The sequence below is a fragment of the Peromyscus californicus genome, unplaced genomic scaffold (assembly GCF_007827085.1).
Source record: "Peromyscus californicus insignis strain IS unplaced genomic scaffold, ASM782708v3 Scaffold_9__1_contigs__length_137607984, whole genome shotgun sequence".
In the NCBI taxonomy this organism is placed as follows: Eukaryota; Metazoa; Chordata; class Mammalia; order Rodentia; family Cricetidae; genus Peromyscus; species Peromyscus californicus.
Genome location: NW_026294617.1, coordinates 78777563 through 78794851, shown reverse-complemented (window position 1 = coordinate 78794851; position 17289 = coordinate 78777563). Strand labels below are relative to the sequence as shown.

The 17289-nt window shown below is 44.4% G+C and overlaps 1 protein-coding gene across 1 annotated transcript in view; it reads right to left on the bottom strand.

The window, feature by feature from the left end:
• Positions 1-359: 359 nt before the first annotated feature.
• The window catches only part of Vtcn1 (V-set domain containing T cell activation inhibitor 1), a 91661-nt gene continuing 74731 nt past the window's right edge, over positions 360-17289 (bottom strand). The window contains exons 4-7 of the mRNA XM_052732212.1: positions 13335-13682; positions 7606-7884; positions 4227-4396; positions 360-1932 (exon numbers count right to left, since the gene is read on the bottom strand). Coding sequence (XP_052588172.1) covers positions 4272-4396; positions 7606-7884; positions 13335-13682 — 752 coding nt within the window. The 3' untranslated portion in view covers positions 360-1932; positions 4227-4271. The remainder of the gene's footprint in view (positions 1933-4226; positions 4397-7605; positions 7885-13334; positions 13683-17289) is intronic.

Below are 17289 nucleotides of genomic sequence, written 5' to 3'. Positions count from 1 at the left end.
TGTGTGTGTGTGTGTGTGTGTGTGTGTGTGTGTGTGTGTGTGCCCCTGAATTTATCTATCTCAAATCAAGAGCCATGACTGTTTTCCCTGATAGAAACAGGTTAGGCTGGTACAAGCCTGTAGGAATTTCCTTAAGTAACTTACCCAGACACTTAGCCCATACAGATCCCCATCCTTTCCCATTTAACCAACTAACATTTATGGAAGGCCTGTTATCTGTGGGAGGTGTTAATCTTTAGAACATGTCCTATGGCTTTTTCATCCATCTCTCTGTTTTCACTTTCTGTGACAGACCAGGCAGACAGCAGTGTAGGGGATGTGCATTTAATAATTCTTCTGAATGGTCTCAAAATTTCTGTAACAAAATACAGACATCGTGATTCAAAGTCCAGGGAGGCAGTGGTCAACACATGAGCGTGGGGAGGGGGTTGGCAGAACGTGTTCTGTCCATCCAAGCTTCATTCCTCGAGTCTTCATTTCAAAGGCCATTAACCCCATTTTCTTTCAGAAGTATCTGTGTGGGCTGGGGTGTAGCTCAGTGGTTTGATCTCTAGCACCCTAAAAACAAACAGAATTCCCAAAACCCAGAAGTCTCTGTGCATTTCAAGGAAGATCCGCTTTTGTTGCCTTAACTTGTGTTTTGTCCAGACACGATCATGAGATCTAAAAAGCCAGAGCCAGGCAACTTGAAATGGAAATCAGGCAGCATTTAAAGCAAACTTCCTGTGTAGCACAGAACGAAGGGAGTGGACCGCAGCAGTACAGTGAGCTGAAGGTAATCCCGGGGAGAATCTCCCACATGGCTTGCCAACTGTTCACTGAAGGATGTCACACAATGCAGAGATCTGGCTCTCTGAACAGTAGCCAGAGACAGAAGTCGACGCCCACTGTCAGAAGCAAATGGGCTTGCTTGCACTCACCTTTTTCTGGATCTTTTCTATCCAGTTCAGAATTTCCTAACCTTGATGTGGTTGGCATTTGGAGTTGGATAAAGTCTTTCTCAGTGGGACATGTCCTGTCTGTTGCAGGATGTTGAACATAATCTCTGAGCTCTTTCCTCTAGACACCAGTAACCCTGCTCTCTCTCTTCCTTTAGTTGTGGCAATTAGTCTCTCTACTTTGCCAAATGTCACATGAAAGATAAGAAGAGGGAAAATCACCCCACTTCACTCCTGGTGCTCAGAGGATGGAAGCTGAGGTCACAGCTATCCAAGCAGGATAGAAAGTAGAAACTTCAAACCTTGTGATGACATAAGGCCACACAGCAGGATGAGGAGAGTGCCTGTCCTGGGCCATTCACAAATCATCTGAGAAATAAGTTGCATTTGTTTGCTCGAGAGAGAAGTTATTCAGATTATTTGGAAAATCAGCCTCACTTAACTATTTTGTTTGCCCTGAAATTATGATCACCCTCCCTACATCTTTGGCATTTGTCAGGTAGGAGGAGAAGCCAAAGCACTTTTGAAAGCATCCTAATGAGAAGTGAATCACTGGGTCTGCCACTCAGATGCTGCCACCTCTGAGTTGTGAAGTGGTGGTTGATTAGCTGCTTCTCACAGTGTATACTATATTTAATGTTCTGAATATAAAACGAGTATATGGCGATCAAAACCATCCAGGAACTTTCAGAGCAACATTATAACCCATCCTCTCACTCCCCGGGAGCTGGTGGGTAAGGGGAGGTCCCTGAGACATGGGAAAACACCCACCCTACACATCGTAATAGCACTTTTACCACACTCTAGTTCAGTTGAATTATTGTCTAGGTCCATCTTGTTCCTATCGGAGGCATCTGTGGGTTGCTTTTGTTTTCTTTTTTTCATCTTGTTCCTGTCTGTTCACTCCAGACTTCTAGACATGAATTCATTTCCTCCCAGAAATACAAAACTAGGTCATATGTTGTGGAAAATATTTCTGTAGATTCCTGGGATTCTGAAAAGAACAGCAGTAAGACATCATGAGAGGCACTCAGCTAATGTTTCCTGAGAACCCAGAGCCCCCCTCCCCTGGCTCTGTGTGAGCATACTTCCTGTTTTGAAACAGGCTTATTCTTCTGGAGTCTATGGGCTGCTGTAGGAAGGTGATGGCTTAAATTTTATACTAAAGGAGGACCATCCAGCTATAGTCTCAGGAGAGAAGCAGGTCCTGAGAACGAATAGAAACCGAGAGATGAAGGATGGACAGGTTCCTGGGGTGAGGTTGGAAGACACTGTACTGTATGCCTCTACTCCTAGCCAGAGAGTGTGTGACCTAAAACACCATGGCCAGTAATAGTGTGTGTCTCAAATAATGATCTGTCCCTGTACTTTAGAAATCTACTGTACTTTAGAAACCAACAAAACCAAAAACCAAAATCTCCTCAAGAAAAAAATCTGTTTGGTTTAAAGTTATTCTTCCATAAGGAAAGTTACTTTCTGTAGAGAACAAAGTGGTAACTGAGTATGTATGTAACTCTATGTGTGCTATATGTGAACATCATCTTTTACGTGTATGACATGACTTTTTTAAAAAAGCTGAAAATTATTGCTCTAAGGGAATATGAGGGAGGATGGATAAACTATATTCTATAGGTCATTTTATCCAGTTGCTGCTTATTAAAAGACTCATTTATAGTGGAAGCAGGGATCAAGGGGGAAGATAGAGTTACCCTTTCCACATGTGAAGTCCCTAAGGGACAGTCCCTTGGGGGAGTCTCCTTCTGCAGAAAACCAAGGGATCAGAAGTGACGGGAGCTGGCCGGTTTCCTTACAAAGAATCCACTTTTTACACTGCACAGTCTTAAGAGCTTGGAGAACAACAGAGGGAAGAGAAGAAAATCTGACCAGATCTCTGCCTGCCTCCAGATCTTAACGATCTAGGCAAGGCATACACGTGCCTTACCTAGATAGTAGATAGAGCGTAGAATGCACCCTATACACAGCAGGTGGATGTGGGATTCAAGGGCCCCCAGGAAAGGGACCTTAAGCACTTCCCTGAAATGGATAAAGGAAGTCATGGATATGAATTGCTGCCGAATAAATTTCCCAGAAGGGGCAGGGAGGAGAGAGCAAAACCAAAAGGGGTGTGTGTGTGTGTGTGTGTGTGTGTGTGTGTGTGTGTGTGTGTGTGTGTGTGTTTTGGAGGCAGAGGGATATTTGAGAGAAAAAAGTTAGAGGACTCTTATTGCTCAGCCAAAGACGATAGCTCTGATGCAGACTCATTATTCTGTGTGAGGAAAAAGACACCAAGGTGAAATAGTGTTGGAATATTTTCATTCTGGTACCTAGTTTCCTATCACCTATAACAGGGAGAGAATTAGTCTAGGGCTGGAGAGATGGCACAGTGGTTAAGAGCTCTGGCTGCTCTTCCAGAGGATCAAGGTTTGATTCCCAGCACCCACATGGCAGCTCACAACTGGACACCAAGCATACACAGGGTACATAGACATGGCCCAAACACCCATGTACAGAAGATAAAATAAATTAGAATTAACTTGGGTATAAGCTGGTTAAAAACTGGAATGGGATCAGTCTGAGAGACAACCTGGAGGAAATGCTGTAGGTAGGGTCCATGGCAACTCACTGACGTGAAGGACAGAGGGTAGTTGGAAACCACCCCCCCACCCCCCACCCCAGATGGAGAGTCAGGCCATGTCGGAAGGCCTTAGAGTTCACGTGGGAGTGCCGACTGGAACTTCACAGCTCAGTTTTTTGCTTGTAGTAGAATACTTAGGTGGAAATGCCCTGTTAGTAATTGGAGCCAGAGAACACATCTCAGCAGGAGGCCAGCTGGTGAGTCACCTGGACCCAAGGTGGACAGGCTAGGGTGGGGTGGGAAAAAGATCCTGTACCCAGTGATTACATGCCTTTCATTATGCTTTGTAAATATCAGTGAAGTCTGGGGTAATTAGTTAGGGCTAAGAGCTCTTGCTTTGAAAAGGTATTTTTTTGCGTCCATTAGTGACTCAGCAAATGGATGTGCACGCATAGTTGAATTGTATGGAGTTGGTTTTCGTCCCTGTTACTCAGGATTCTGCTCTTGGTTAGTACTAGACACTATCAAACCTTTGCCTTTCATGGTGCTGGGAGAAAGGCCCTCCCTAACCCAGTGTATGTTTCTTCCTGTGGCTGATGACGACAGCGGTTTGACTCCCGTTTTCTACCAATTAGTGCAGGACTGGAGAAATGGCCCAGCAGTTAAGGGCACAGGCTACAACCATCCGGCACGCCCTCTGTGCTTTATCTCACCTGCTGTACCAGTAACTTGGCATGCTTCTGTGTGGCTAAGGCCCCTCATCTTAGCATCAGGTAAGTGGAGGGAGCTAGGAGTGGCCAGACGACCAAAAAGACAGAAGAAACACGTGGGGAAGGCCCTGAGTTCAGCAGCTGCAGCTGACTCCGCCTTTTGACCTCCGAATCTGTGAAAAGAGAGAAACAAAGTTCAGAGCCGCAGAGAAGACGCTGGGTGTCCCCTTCTCGTGACGAGGAAAGAACAGCTGAAAAATGGAGCAATCTGTTTCTAACAAGGGCAGTTTGGTTTTCCTCTCCCCTTTCTATGGAGCAAGGTCCATTCTGTGGTCCATTCAGTGAGGACACAGCCAAATGAGAAACTTCGCCAATGAAGGCTACTGTGTGAAAAAGCAGCGAACCAAAGGACCCAAGCCAGCGCCTCGATGCTCGACATCCTTTTCCCAATTTCATCTTCTACTGTTTTCTTCCCAGACAATCCAATTTCATGTAGCTATTCCAGTTCTGTCACTCATTAGGTGTGTAACTTCAGCAAGTAACTCAATACACATTTGCTCCAATTTCTTTCTCTACAAAGAAAGCTAAAATAAGAATGGCCCACTTCCCAGGATTATTGTACGGATTTCTGCGTGACTTAGAACGGTGCCTGGCGCATGGTCACTCAAGTGTCAGCCGCAAACACAGCAAATATAGTGGGCCCACTCAGCCTAATAGCCTTTTCTTCCACGACCCTCACTTACACATGTAGTTCTTTAGCTTAATTCTGTCTAAAGTTTCACATCTGGATTTATTGTTGTCACCAAGTATGTCAGTTAAAACATAACTATTCAGTAAATTTTTGTTTTTGGTCTTTGTTTTTTTGAGACAGGGGTTTCTTTGTATAACAGCCCTGACTGTCCTGGAACTCACTCTGTAGACCAGACTGGCCTTCTACTCACAGAGATCTGCCTGCCTCTGCCTCCCAAGTGCTGGGATTTAAAGTCATGTGCCACCACCACCACCTGTCAGTAAACATTTTTTTAGTACCTATTACTGGGTGCTATCTTTTTAGAGATTTATTTTATTTTTATGTATATATTATTTTTATATATTTATTTTTATATATATCTGCTGTGGGTATCTGCAGGTGTGAGTGCAGCTCCTGAAGGATCTAGAATTGGGTGTTGGATCCCCCAGAGCTAGAGTTGCAGGTGGTTGTGAGCTACCCCATGTGGGTGCTGGGGCTGAATTTGGGTGCCCTGTGAGAGTAGTACATGTTCCTAACCACTGAGCAATCTCTCCAGCCCCATATTGTCGGATTTCAGAGGAGTCCAATAAATAACATCCTCTCCTCAGTTTAGGGCTGAGCCAAGGAAAAGGAGGACAGAAGCAAGGCAAGCAGAAAGACCGAATAACACCTTTACTGCTTAAAAACCTAGTGATAAAGGGCGACACTTTGTAGGAAGCAGGTAGGCTGCAGCCTGGACTCTTGCCCTGGGGCAGGCAGAAGCAGAGTGTGGCAGGCTTCTGTCTTCTGGGACAGATCCTGCCCCTAAAACACTGTTGACTTTGAGAACAGAGCAGAATATGCACTTCATGGTAGTGACAGAGGAGAAAGGGAAAGGAGCCAGACTCTGTATGTCCAGCCTCTGAGGTACTTCTCTAGGGGAGAGTGTAAGAGGAAGGAAGATGGTTATACACACAGGGATCCTGCCTCATAGGATGAAATACATGGAACAGGAATGTAGCTTCCCAAGCCTACATGTGATGGGTAATACCTTCTTAATATCTCAAAGCCATTTACTTTCTGTGGTGATATTTTGAACAATTAAAATTTGCCTGAAGATCAGAGAACAGAACAAGCCACTAGATTAAACATAGAGGCCAGACAGTGGTGGCACACACCTTTAATCCTAGCACTCAGGAGGCAGAGGCAGAGATCCATCTGGATTTCTGTGAGTTCAAAGCCACACTGGGCTACATGAGATGAATCCAGTCTAAAAGAGAAACAGAGCCAGGCAGTGGTGGCACACACCTTTAATTCCAGCACTTGGGATCTCATGCCTTTAATCCCAGCACTAGTAAGGTTGAGACAGGAAGTGATATGGCTAGGCAGAGAAAGGAATATAAGGCGAGAGGAGACAGGAACTCTGGCTCTTTCAGGCTGAGCAGTTGGTGAGGTAAGAGGTGGTGGCTGTGGCTTGCTCTGCTTCTCTGATCTTTCAGCTTTCACTGTGATGTCTGGCTCCAGGTTTTTATTAAGACCAATTAGGATTTGTGCAACAACTTTCTCCTTCTTTATAATCTGTCTTGAACTCTGCTTCCCTACTGCTCTGATCTAGATCTAAGAAACAACTCTTTCTTAGAGGTCCCATATTAATACCAGGATTAACTTGTTAATGATACTTGTACCATTTATCTAAGTATCTCATGGGGTTTAAAAGTGCTATGAACATACTTGGCACAAAATATATACTTGTTGAACAACTGTCCGGGCTGACTAGTATTTCATTGTGTGCATTTAATGTATTGTATCCATTTTATATATTTCCTATCTATGTCATCAATGGACATTTCAGGCTTCAATTTTCTTGACTATTATGAATAGTATTACTTTTGCTATGAGCATATAAATATTTATTTAAGACTTTTCTTTTTTTTTCTTTTTTGCTATACCTAAAAGTATGATTGTCAGATCACATGGCTAGGCTATTTTTAGAGCTTGCCATTTTCTGTTGATTGTACCAGTGTCAGCCCTCCAAACAGTTCACGAGTAGTCCAGTTCCTCTACCTCCTCACCAACCCTTGTAAATTCTGTGCATTGGTTTTCTGTTTTGTTTTGTTTTTTGGTTGTGTGCCGGTGACCATCTCAATGGGCCTGGGGGCTGAGGAGATTAACTTCCTGCTGTTTCACTTAACTTCCTTCTCATGACTGATGCCATGAAGCACATTTTGATGTGCCTTTCGGTCATTTGAATAACATAACTGGAAAAAAATGCCCCTTTCTCATACGCTTATTTTCAAATTCAAAGCTCAGGGGGCTGGAGAAATGGATCAGTGGCTAAAGATGCTTGCTATGAGAGCATGAGGAGTGGACTTGTGATCACCAGAAGCCTACATAAAGGTGGGTGAGCATTGCAGCACACCTGTAATTCCAGTCTCAAAGGGGTCACAACCCACAGGTTAACCACTGCTCTAGAGGATCTGGAAGACTGGAGAGTTTCGTGTCCTGGTATACATTAGGTAAGTTCAGTTTTAATTGACATATTATTTTCTCTCTAATAACACATGTGAAAAACATGGGGAGGCATGCTTTAGGAATAGAGTGCTTGACTAGTACCCCCAGATCCTGGGTTTCATCTCCAGCAGCATGGGAGGCAGGAAGCCTCAGGAAACCCACCTGTCACTTTGATGTCCCCTGTGGCTTTGGCAATGCTGTTCTCGATCATACAGGAGTATGTGTTGTTGATTGTGACATTGTAGAGCACAGATACAACCTTCATGGTCACATTCTCAGAGTTCAACTCAAAGCTGGTGTTGGAGACTTCTGAGAAGTTGGCTCCTTGGTCAATTTGAGATGCCCAGGCCACTGTGGGCTGGGGAAACCACCGAGGAGCCTCACAGCGCAAACTCTCTGAACTGGCATTATAGTCCACATTTATCTCTGGCACACTGAAGGCTGCAGGGTCAAAAGTCAAAAAGGACAAATGTCAAGGAAAGACAAACAGCCTTATAGTGCTAGGACTTAAAAACAATCAGCCACATGCTTTTAATCCCAGCACTTGGGAGGCAGAGGCAGGCAGATCTCTGTGAGTTTGAGGCCAGCCTGGTCTACAAAGTGAGTTCTAGGACAGTCAGAGCTGTTACACAGAGAAACCCTATCTTGAAAAAGCAAAAAACCAGCAAAACCAAAACCAAAACCAAAAAACCAACCACAATCATTTCTATCACTTACGTGACTGAGGGATTCCCCATGGTGATGTTTGTGTATGGTCCCTTCGGCCAGTACCACAAACTCCAGGGGCCCAAGTGTCGTGTACATCAGTGTTATAATAGATAATGTTCTCCATGTACAAGGGTCATCAAAAAAAAGAGAGAGATAAGAAAGAAAAAGTCTATTCCCTTAGGATAATAGGGCCAAACCTCAGAAGGCTTCTGGATTTCATGTTTTAAGACAAAGAAGGAAGAGGAAGAAGAAAGAAACAACATAACAGACTGTGGTGACAACATAACCTGTCACCACAGAAGTCTATGCACAGGCCTCATCGCCATGGGGATCTGGACTTTACTTGGGTAGAAACTATAGCTCTGATATCTGTAACAGATACCTATATCCATGATAGAGTGGCAGCTGTTGGTTTTATTCTAAGAAATGCTACTCATCAAAGTAACATCTGGAAATGAAGACATTCCTTCTCCTCCAACAAGACAGAGTGACACAATATGTTATGGTTGTGTTCCTTGGTGCTCTTGAGGGACTCCCCATAGTGGGAGCGGGGCTGTCTCTGACTCTGTTGCCTGCTTTCGGGACCTTTTCCTCCTACTAGGTCATCTTGTCCAGCTATGATGGGAGGGGTGCTGTGCCTAGTCTACAGTAACTTGTTATGTTTGGTTAATAATCCTGAGAGGCCTTCTCTTTTCTGAAGGGAAATGGAGGAAGAGTTGATCTTGGGGAGAGAGGAGGTGGTGGGGAGGGTCTGGGAGGAGAGGAGGGAGAGGAATAGATGTAATACATGAGAGAAGAACAAACAAACAAACAAATATATAAATATGTTAAGGGTCTAGGCTTATTATTATGACAAAATGGCAGTTCACAATACTTTTAAAAATTGTTGTAATGATGGTGACGATTTTGATTGTAAGGGTACATGGGCCACAGCACACCTGTGGCGCTTGGAGGATGGTTCTGTAGAGCTGGTTCTCCTCTCCAGTCTTTATATGATGTGGTCATTTGAATGAGGAGGGCTGCCGCCATCAGCTCATACTCCAGGTTGGTGGAACTGTTTTAGAAGGACTAGAAGGTGTGGCCTTGTCGGAGGAGGTGTGCCACTGGGGGTGGGCTTTGAGGTTTCACATGCTCACACCATTCCAACTTAGAGCTCTCTCTGCCTCGTGCTTGTGAATCAGATGTAAGCTCCCAGCTATGGGTCCAGTGCCATGTCTGCTGGCCTGCTGCCATGCTCCCTACTGTGATGATCATAGACTCGCCCTCTGAAACCGTAAGTCCCAAATAAACTCTTTCTCCTATAGTTGCTTTGGTCATGGTGTCTATTCAGAGAAATTGAACAGTAACCAAGACACAGGATCAAACACAGGCTTGAATATCAAGCACCTTTTCCTGCCGAGCCATCTGGCCCCCAGGTAGTCAGTCATTTATTAAGCCATTCAGCTGCTTCTTTGCTCAGGGCTAGGCTGGTGCTGAATGAGAAGGAAAGGAAACCTATCCCTCGCTGTTGTGCGTTTTTTTTGTTTGTTTCTGAGACAGTCTCATGTAGCCCACTCTGGCCTTGAACTCACCATAGAGCTGCCATAGCAAGGGGGATATGATGTACATGCTTGGAGCATGTTGGGGACACATTCATAGGAGGCAGTGTGGGAAACTAAGTCGTGAGAGTATACTTTGTGCTAGAAGTATATCCCAGGGAAACTAAGTCGTGAGAGTATTATGGTGATATTTTATTTGTATTAAAATGTTATTTGTATGTTAATAAATAAAGTTGCCCGGGGGTCAGAGCTCTTAGCAAGCCATAGGAAAGCAGGGCAGTGGTGGCGTATGCTTGTAATCCCAGCACTTGGTAGGCAGAGCTGGGTAAGTCTCTGTGTGTTCAGGGATACAGCCATTATTGGATACACATGCCTTTAATCTCAATACCAATCATGGAAAACCTGGAGGCCTATACAGACAAGCCGTGAGGAGGCGGTCATGTGGTTGGGTTTACAACCAATGAGAAGGCAGAACAGGAACTCTATATAAAGACTTTAACACAGGGGTAGCTCTGGTTCGGAGAGGTAGGACCACCGCAGGAGGAAGGGTAAGGTTTTAGCTCTTAGCTCTGACCTCTTGGCTTTTTTCTTTGCATTGGTTCTGTGTTTCTTATTTAATAAGAAGGTTGTTTACATCTACAGAGTATGCTTTGTGCTAGAAGTATGTCCCAGGGAAACTAAGTCATGAGAATATACTTTGTGCTAGAAGTATATCCCAGGGAAACTAAGTCGTGAGAATATACTTTGTGCTAGAAGTATATCCCAGGGAAACTAAGTCGTGAGAGTATACTTTGTGCTAGAAGTATATCCCAGGGAAACTAAGTCGTGAGAGTATACTTTGTGCTAGAAGTATATCCCAGGCATTACTTTATTTGATCATCAAAATAATCCTATGATTATCTGTTATTATACCTATGCTAAAACTTTTAAATTTTGGAATTATGTTACTAATTTCTTTCCCTCTTTCTTTTTTTGTTTTTCAAGACAGAGTTTCTCTGTGTAGCTCTGACTGTCCTGGAGCGCCCTATGTAGACCAGGCCAGCCTGAAACTCAAGATATTCACCCACCTCTGCCTCCTGAGTGCTTGGATTAAAGGCATGTGCTACTATTGCCTGTTTATAATTTCTTAAAAAAATGTATTTATTTTTATTTTATTGTATTTGAGTATTTGTCTGCTTGTGTGTATATGCAACATGTAAGAGGGCATCAGATCCCCTGAAGCTGGAATTACAGGTGGTTGTGAGCTGCCATGTGCATGTTGGGAACCAAGCCCATGTCCTCTGGAAGAATAGCCAGTGCTCTTAGCCACTGAGCCATCTTTCCAGGCTGTCCTAATTTACTAATTTTTTAAAGTTAGCTTATAAAAAGATTTCATTTTGTGAACAATTTTAGATTTACATAAAAGTTTCAAAGACAGTATGCGGTAAGAGAGAATTCCTGTAAATTTCTCACTCAATTTCCTCTAATGTAGACTCGTAAATAGACATTGTCCTGTCAAAATGGATAAACCAGCATTACTGTTAAACTCCAGGCTTTATTTGTATTTTACCCATTTCCATGAACACTGTTTTTGCTGCTGTTGTTCTAGAGTCTCATCTTGTACACCAGCATGTTTTTAATCATTGTGTCACCTCAAGTTCTTATGGACTGTGGCATTTTCTCAGTCTTCCCATACTTTTTATGGCTCTAACAGTTCTAAGTGCTGGTCAGGTATTGTGTAGGGCGCCTTTCTGTTGGGATATATGGGATGTTCTTCTCATGATTTGAGTTGGGTTGTGGGTTTTGGAGAGGAAGACCATTCTCCCATCAACATGGCATGCTAGAAGGCAGGAGCTCGCCACACCCAATTTCGGATGATGTGAGGGAACACGTGTTAGGTGCCTTTGGAAGTTGACTTCACTTCTCCAGCATACACTGCCTGAGCTGAGTGGGAAGGTTGTCAAATGACACCTCCACCTCCTGGAAGGGGAGAGGGAAGCAAGTTATTTGGAATTTCTGTCTGCACGGAATTTGTTTCATCTCCTCATTGTAAGTGTCTAAATGTGTGCTTTAAACCCCGACTCATAATTCAGTACTGTGCTTTCTTGTCTCACTGTTTTAGGGGTTTCACTGAAGTTCGTGCAGTTGGTCTTACTGTTGGTAGTGCTCACTAATCTCCCTCTTAAGATGAAGAAGCCGAGGTGCAGAGAGCTTGTGTTGTTAGGGTCTCTGTCCTCATCCAGGTCTGACTCGAGGGCTATGCTTTGTAGTGTTACATATACACAGGAGGTGTTCAAGAAAGGCCTACGGGAGCTGGAGAGATGGCTCAGTGGTTAAGAGCACTGGCTGTTCTTCCAGAGGACCAAGTTCAATTCCCAGCACCCACATGGCAGCTCACAACTGTCTGTAATTCCAGTTCCAGGGACCCGATACCCATAGCAAACACCAATGCACATGAAATAAAAATAAATAAATAAATTAAAGAAAACCCCTGCAGTATTGGCTTTGCTCCCTCTTTAAAAAGAAAGAAAGAGAGAAAGAAAGAAAGAAAGAGAGAGAGAGAGAGAGAGAGAGAGAGAGAGAGAGAGAGAGAGAGAAAGGAAGGAAGGAAGGAAGGAAGGAAGGAAGGAAGAAAGAAAGACAGGCCCACAAAGACTGGTTTAGACGAGGGAGCACAGGCCACTTTACGCCCCTCCTGCAAGGCCCCTTCCAGCTTCTCCCTGGGGGCTCCTTATCCCTTCCCTCATGTGCATCTGGGTGGCTCTCTCCCTTCCTCTGAACCCCTCAGTCACTCTCTTTCTACCTCTCTTAAGATGTTGTTTGTTATTCTTTATTGTTACCCCTGGGCAGACCTTCACTTCTGTAAGGTCTGTACTGGAAGCACCGTGAGAGGAGGGGCAATCGCTTTTGTTTATTAATCATCTTCCTGTTCCTCATTGCATTTATCTGACTCCTTTGTGTATAGCTTCGGAAAACATCCATTAGATAGTGTTGGCAAGGAAGTGTGAGTTTCACTGGGGCGGTGATACTGAGTCTGTATGACAGCATTGCTTTGGTTTGCTCCTTTTGGACCTCCCCTAAAATGGCTCACTGTCAGGAGTCTCTGGAGGGACTCATTTCAGGTGTGGGCTTGGGCCTAGTTAGTATAGAAATATCCCAGGACAGGTGGCAGCTTCTCTTAGTAGCAACGTCAGGGCCTGCCTTAAAGAGTCTCCATTTATTAGCTAGGAGTGGTGTTCCATGTCTTTAATCCCAGTAGCTGGGAGGCACAGGCAGGCAGATCTCTGTGAGTTCAAGGCTAACGTGGTCTACATAGTGAGTTGCAGGATCCCTAGGAATAAAGATGAGACCCTAGAGAGACAGAGAGAGTGTGTGTGTGTGGGGGGGGGGGGGGGAGAAAATATTTGGGAATACACTTAGAAATTCAAAGATGGTGCGAGACTAGAACACAATATTTTAAGTCCCAATATTATTATAGTAGGTCACTTTTGGAAGTTGATATGGTCTTGGGCATAACAACAAGATGACTGCTAACAGAACTGAGAGAGTTTTGGTCTGATATTGGTCATTTATGAACACACCATGATATTTCATCAGAAACTCATGCCCTTTATTCTCAGCTGTCTTTGGGTCCTCCCTTCCCCCGACCCTGCAGAAGCAACTCACCTCCAGTCTTATACTCGAGGTCTGCATTCCCCTTGCCTTTTGAGGTGCGGATGTAACACGTGTAGGTGCCAGCGTCTGTGAGTTGCACGTTTTTGAGTCTCAGGGAAGCATTGCCAACCACCACTTGGTCAGTGAACACTGCTGTCCGGCCTCTGAACATTGCGTGCTGCTGTGAGAAATCATCTTTGCCTTCTTTGAACTCATGAACCAAGCCCACGGTACCTTCTTTCAGCCACTGGATGACGATGCCGTTGAGCTTGATGTCAGGTTCGAAAGTGCAGCTCAGGATCCCATCCTCTCCAATGTTTCCAGCCGAAGTGGACGTCCTGACAGTGATGAAGTGTTTGCCTGCGGTTCAGGAAGGACCAATGCCAGTGAAGCTCTGGTACTTTGACAGCTAAGCTCTTCATTAATGCAAGCTGGACAGAGATGTCCAGATCAATTAGAAGTCGAGAAGGACACAAAAAACATTTTAGAAAGATGACTAGAAAGAGCAGGAAGCCATGTTGCTATCTACAGCAGATCTGCCGCACATCATAGCTTTTGTAAGAACAATCTACCCAAACCCAGAAAGGCAGCAAGAGGAAAACACATCGGAGTTGAGGGTTGGAACACGAGTATTCAAGTCCTGGCTTTGTTCTTTAACTGCCAGGTAACCTTAAATAAGTCACGTGACTTCTCTGACTCCCAGGAAAACAGAGGTAATGGCCTCTGAGGGGTTACTGAGAGGAACAAATCAAATGGTGTAAACTTGATTTGCAAACGGCAATGCCACAAGTAAGGTATTATTCTTAGCTAGCCAGAAGTGACGCAAAGCTAACCTTCCTGTTAATTAATATTAGTAATTCTGAAGAAAGTTAAATTCTAATGCACTAGGCCTTTATCTTCCTTGGAATGATGGAGAAACTCAGGCATGGGGAAGGGCAGTGATGGGGCAGAGTGTTATCTACATCGTAATGAAGAATGGTACTTAGTGATGCTTTGGTCCAAGATAGAAGCTCCCTCCTCACCTCTTCCATCCGACCTCCTGGAAGATCATTGACTATGGCAGCTTCTCTGTTCTATGGCCTCTCCTTCAGTTGTTATCCTACAGCCCACCCAGGCTGGGGGTTCTTTGTGTTTGAGGGCGCCCTAGGATGACTATTTTTAGAGGTTCCTGTGAAGGATGTGAAGCTAAGGTGATGGCCGTGGAGCCCAAGAGGATCACGGAGCAGATACAAGGAACTGTGGGGAAGAGACTGTGGAGAGTCTCATCCTAAGAGCTGAGTTGGCTGCTGAGGACAGTCAAGGCTGCAGGAGGTGCTGCCCAACCTCTGCATATTCTTCACACAAAAGCCTGGTTTAAGTGTTTAAGATGGTCCTCACAAGCCTTTCTGAAACACTCACAGACGTCACCGTGATGGGCCTTGGACACTTCTCACCAGTACGTTTCAGCTTTCTTATTTGTTTTCCCACCATGCCTGTCTGCCTCCACCCCACACATTTTCGATGCACTGATCTTGCAATAGCTTTTGTAAAGTACAATTCGAATGCACCTGCCACCTAGCCACTAATTCCCCATGGTTACTATGGGCTCTGGAATGAGCTGCAGATTTCCCAGCCCAGCCTTTGGTGCCAGGCACTGCCTGGCACACAGTGAATGCCTCTCGTTCCTGCCTGGCACTTTCCTCTCCCACTGTCTCCCTTCACTGTCTGTTTTGTCTGTGTCCAGTGGTTTGTTGATTTTCTTTCTTCAGTTTAAAGATTCATGAACAAATAGTACATGTTCCTTTTCAAACACAGAAGCAAACGTTCTGGCCATAAGGGTGTCCTTGGCACTTGGAGCTCATTAAGGCTTGGGATTGTCTAATTGACTCCAAGACCTTTGTAAAAGAGACGAGGGTAATGAATGGGAAATAGAGCCAAAGACACTAAGCTAGATGGATTTGCATAAAAAAGAACAGAAGGCTATGGATAGAAGAATAAGTATAGCTAGAAAAAAGAGGCCGAGGAAGCAGGAGTGCACGCATAGGCTGGGCTGGAAGATGTTTTTGAGGCTTGACAGCGTGGAAGAAAAGGGATTTGGGGAGCAGCTGCCCTGTGTGGCCTTTTGTGTGAGAGATTTGGAAAACTAGGAAAGATGGCCAAAGGAGCTTTGACTGTGTGATAACAAGCACCCCTGTTTTCCCACCTTGTATTTTCTTGAACACTGCTTTAAAGGTTCAGGCTTATTTTCAATTATCTTTGTTTATTTGAAGGTCCAGGTTTGCACGGGCTGCATGATTATGTCACACTCCGTGCCTTCCCAACCCTGCTCATCTTTCTCCTGTCCAGAGTTTCGGCTCCCCTGTACCCCGCTTACCTACATTCCACTCATATTCAAGTCTGTGAGGATGGTAGTCCTTCTGGGAAACCCTATTTAGCCTGTCAAAGTAGAACTGGTAGATACACCCCCGCCCCCCCATAACTCCTCATTCCCCTTACCATGGTAACTGCCTTCTTCTTCCTTGACTCACATCTGGACTTTACACTCGTCTGCAAGCTTTGTCCAAGCGGGGGATAGTTTCAGTCATAACTACAGGTCTCATAGTGTTTACTGCTCTGTCCTACAGAGAAATAATGTTCTACGAGTTCCTAAGTAAATGGGAATAAACACAAATCAAAGCACTGCTTATCTACCTATTGCAAGAGTAAAGAGCCAAGGTCACCCCATCTAATTTGGGAGGAATGTTAGCCTTAAAAAGATGGCAATAAAAATACATACAGATTCTCAATGAAACTGGGACTCAGTCAGAGCCAGAGTGAAGGTGACTGTACTTTATAAAGTGTCATTGAAGTTAATCTGGAAAATTACTTTTCAGAAAAAAAAACCCACATAATTAGTACAATTATGGAGGAAATGAAATGATAATGACATATCTCAGTTTGGTAATTGTGTTGTGGAATTCATTTTAATGTGTTGGCCTTGAGCCCGCAGGTAGAGAATCCACTGACACATCTTCTAGAGAATTTGGTGATTAAAAATAGGCAGCTTTAGCATGCCTGGGGACCTGCTGCAGCTTCAGGTCATTTGAGTTCTTATTCATGATGTGGCCAATGGGATGAACGTAACACTGATTGAATTCTCATCCATAGGAAATAAAGGCCAGTGAGAACTTTAAAAATCACAAAGAGGTAGGCTTACTTTGCATCCAGCCAGTAGTCAATAAATACTTGTTTGTTATATACATAAGTGAAGATTCAAGGTGATTAAATGGAACTTAATTTGCAAAAAACAGCATCTGTATTCAAATGTGCAAACACATCCTGGCTCAAAGAACATTACGTCCTGATCCTGGCCTGATGCAACTCTCTAGGCATTCTGACCACCAGAGGCTCCCGACCGAGCCTGGACGAGAGTTCTATGGAGGTGGGTTAGAAGCCGCTGTCTATGTATAGACAATTCTTGTGGCTGACACAGATTTAAATCATCTCATCGGCCTCTCAGGTTGCCCCAAACTCCTCAGAAATTTGGAGGCGGGCATTTACTGAAAATAAATGATTAGCTCATGAGGATATCCTAATTTGGTGTCTGTTGTTATAATAAAACATGTCCAGAAGCACCTTGGAGGAGGGAGAGGCCAATGGGCTTTCCTTCCACATCATATTCCATGGTTGAGGGAGGCCAGAGCAAGAGCCCAAGGCAGGAACTGAACCTGGAGGCAAGAACAGAAGCAGAGACCATAGAGTAATGCTGCTTCCTGGATCACTTGTTCTGCTTGCTCAGCTGCTTTTCCGATGTTTTCTAATATTTATTTTTAATGTATATGAGTGTTTGCCTGTGTATATGCATGTATACCATATGCATGCCTGGGGCCCCAGGAGGCCAGAAGAAGGCATCAGATCTGCTGGAGCTAGAGTTCCAGGTGGGTGTGATGCACTAAGTAGGTTCTGGCAACCAAAGTTGGGCCCTCTGCAAGAGAAGCAAGTGTTCTTA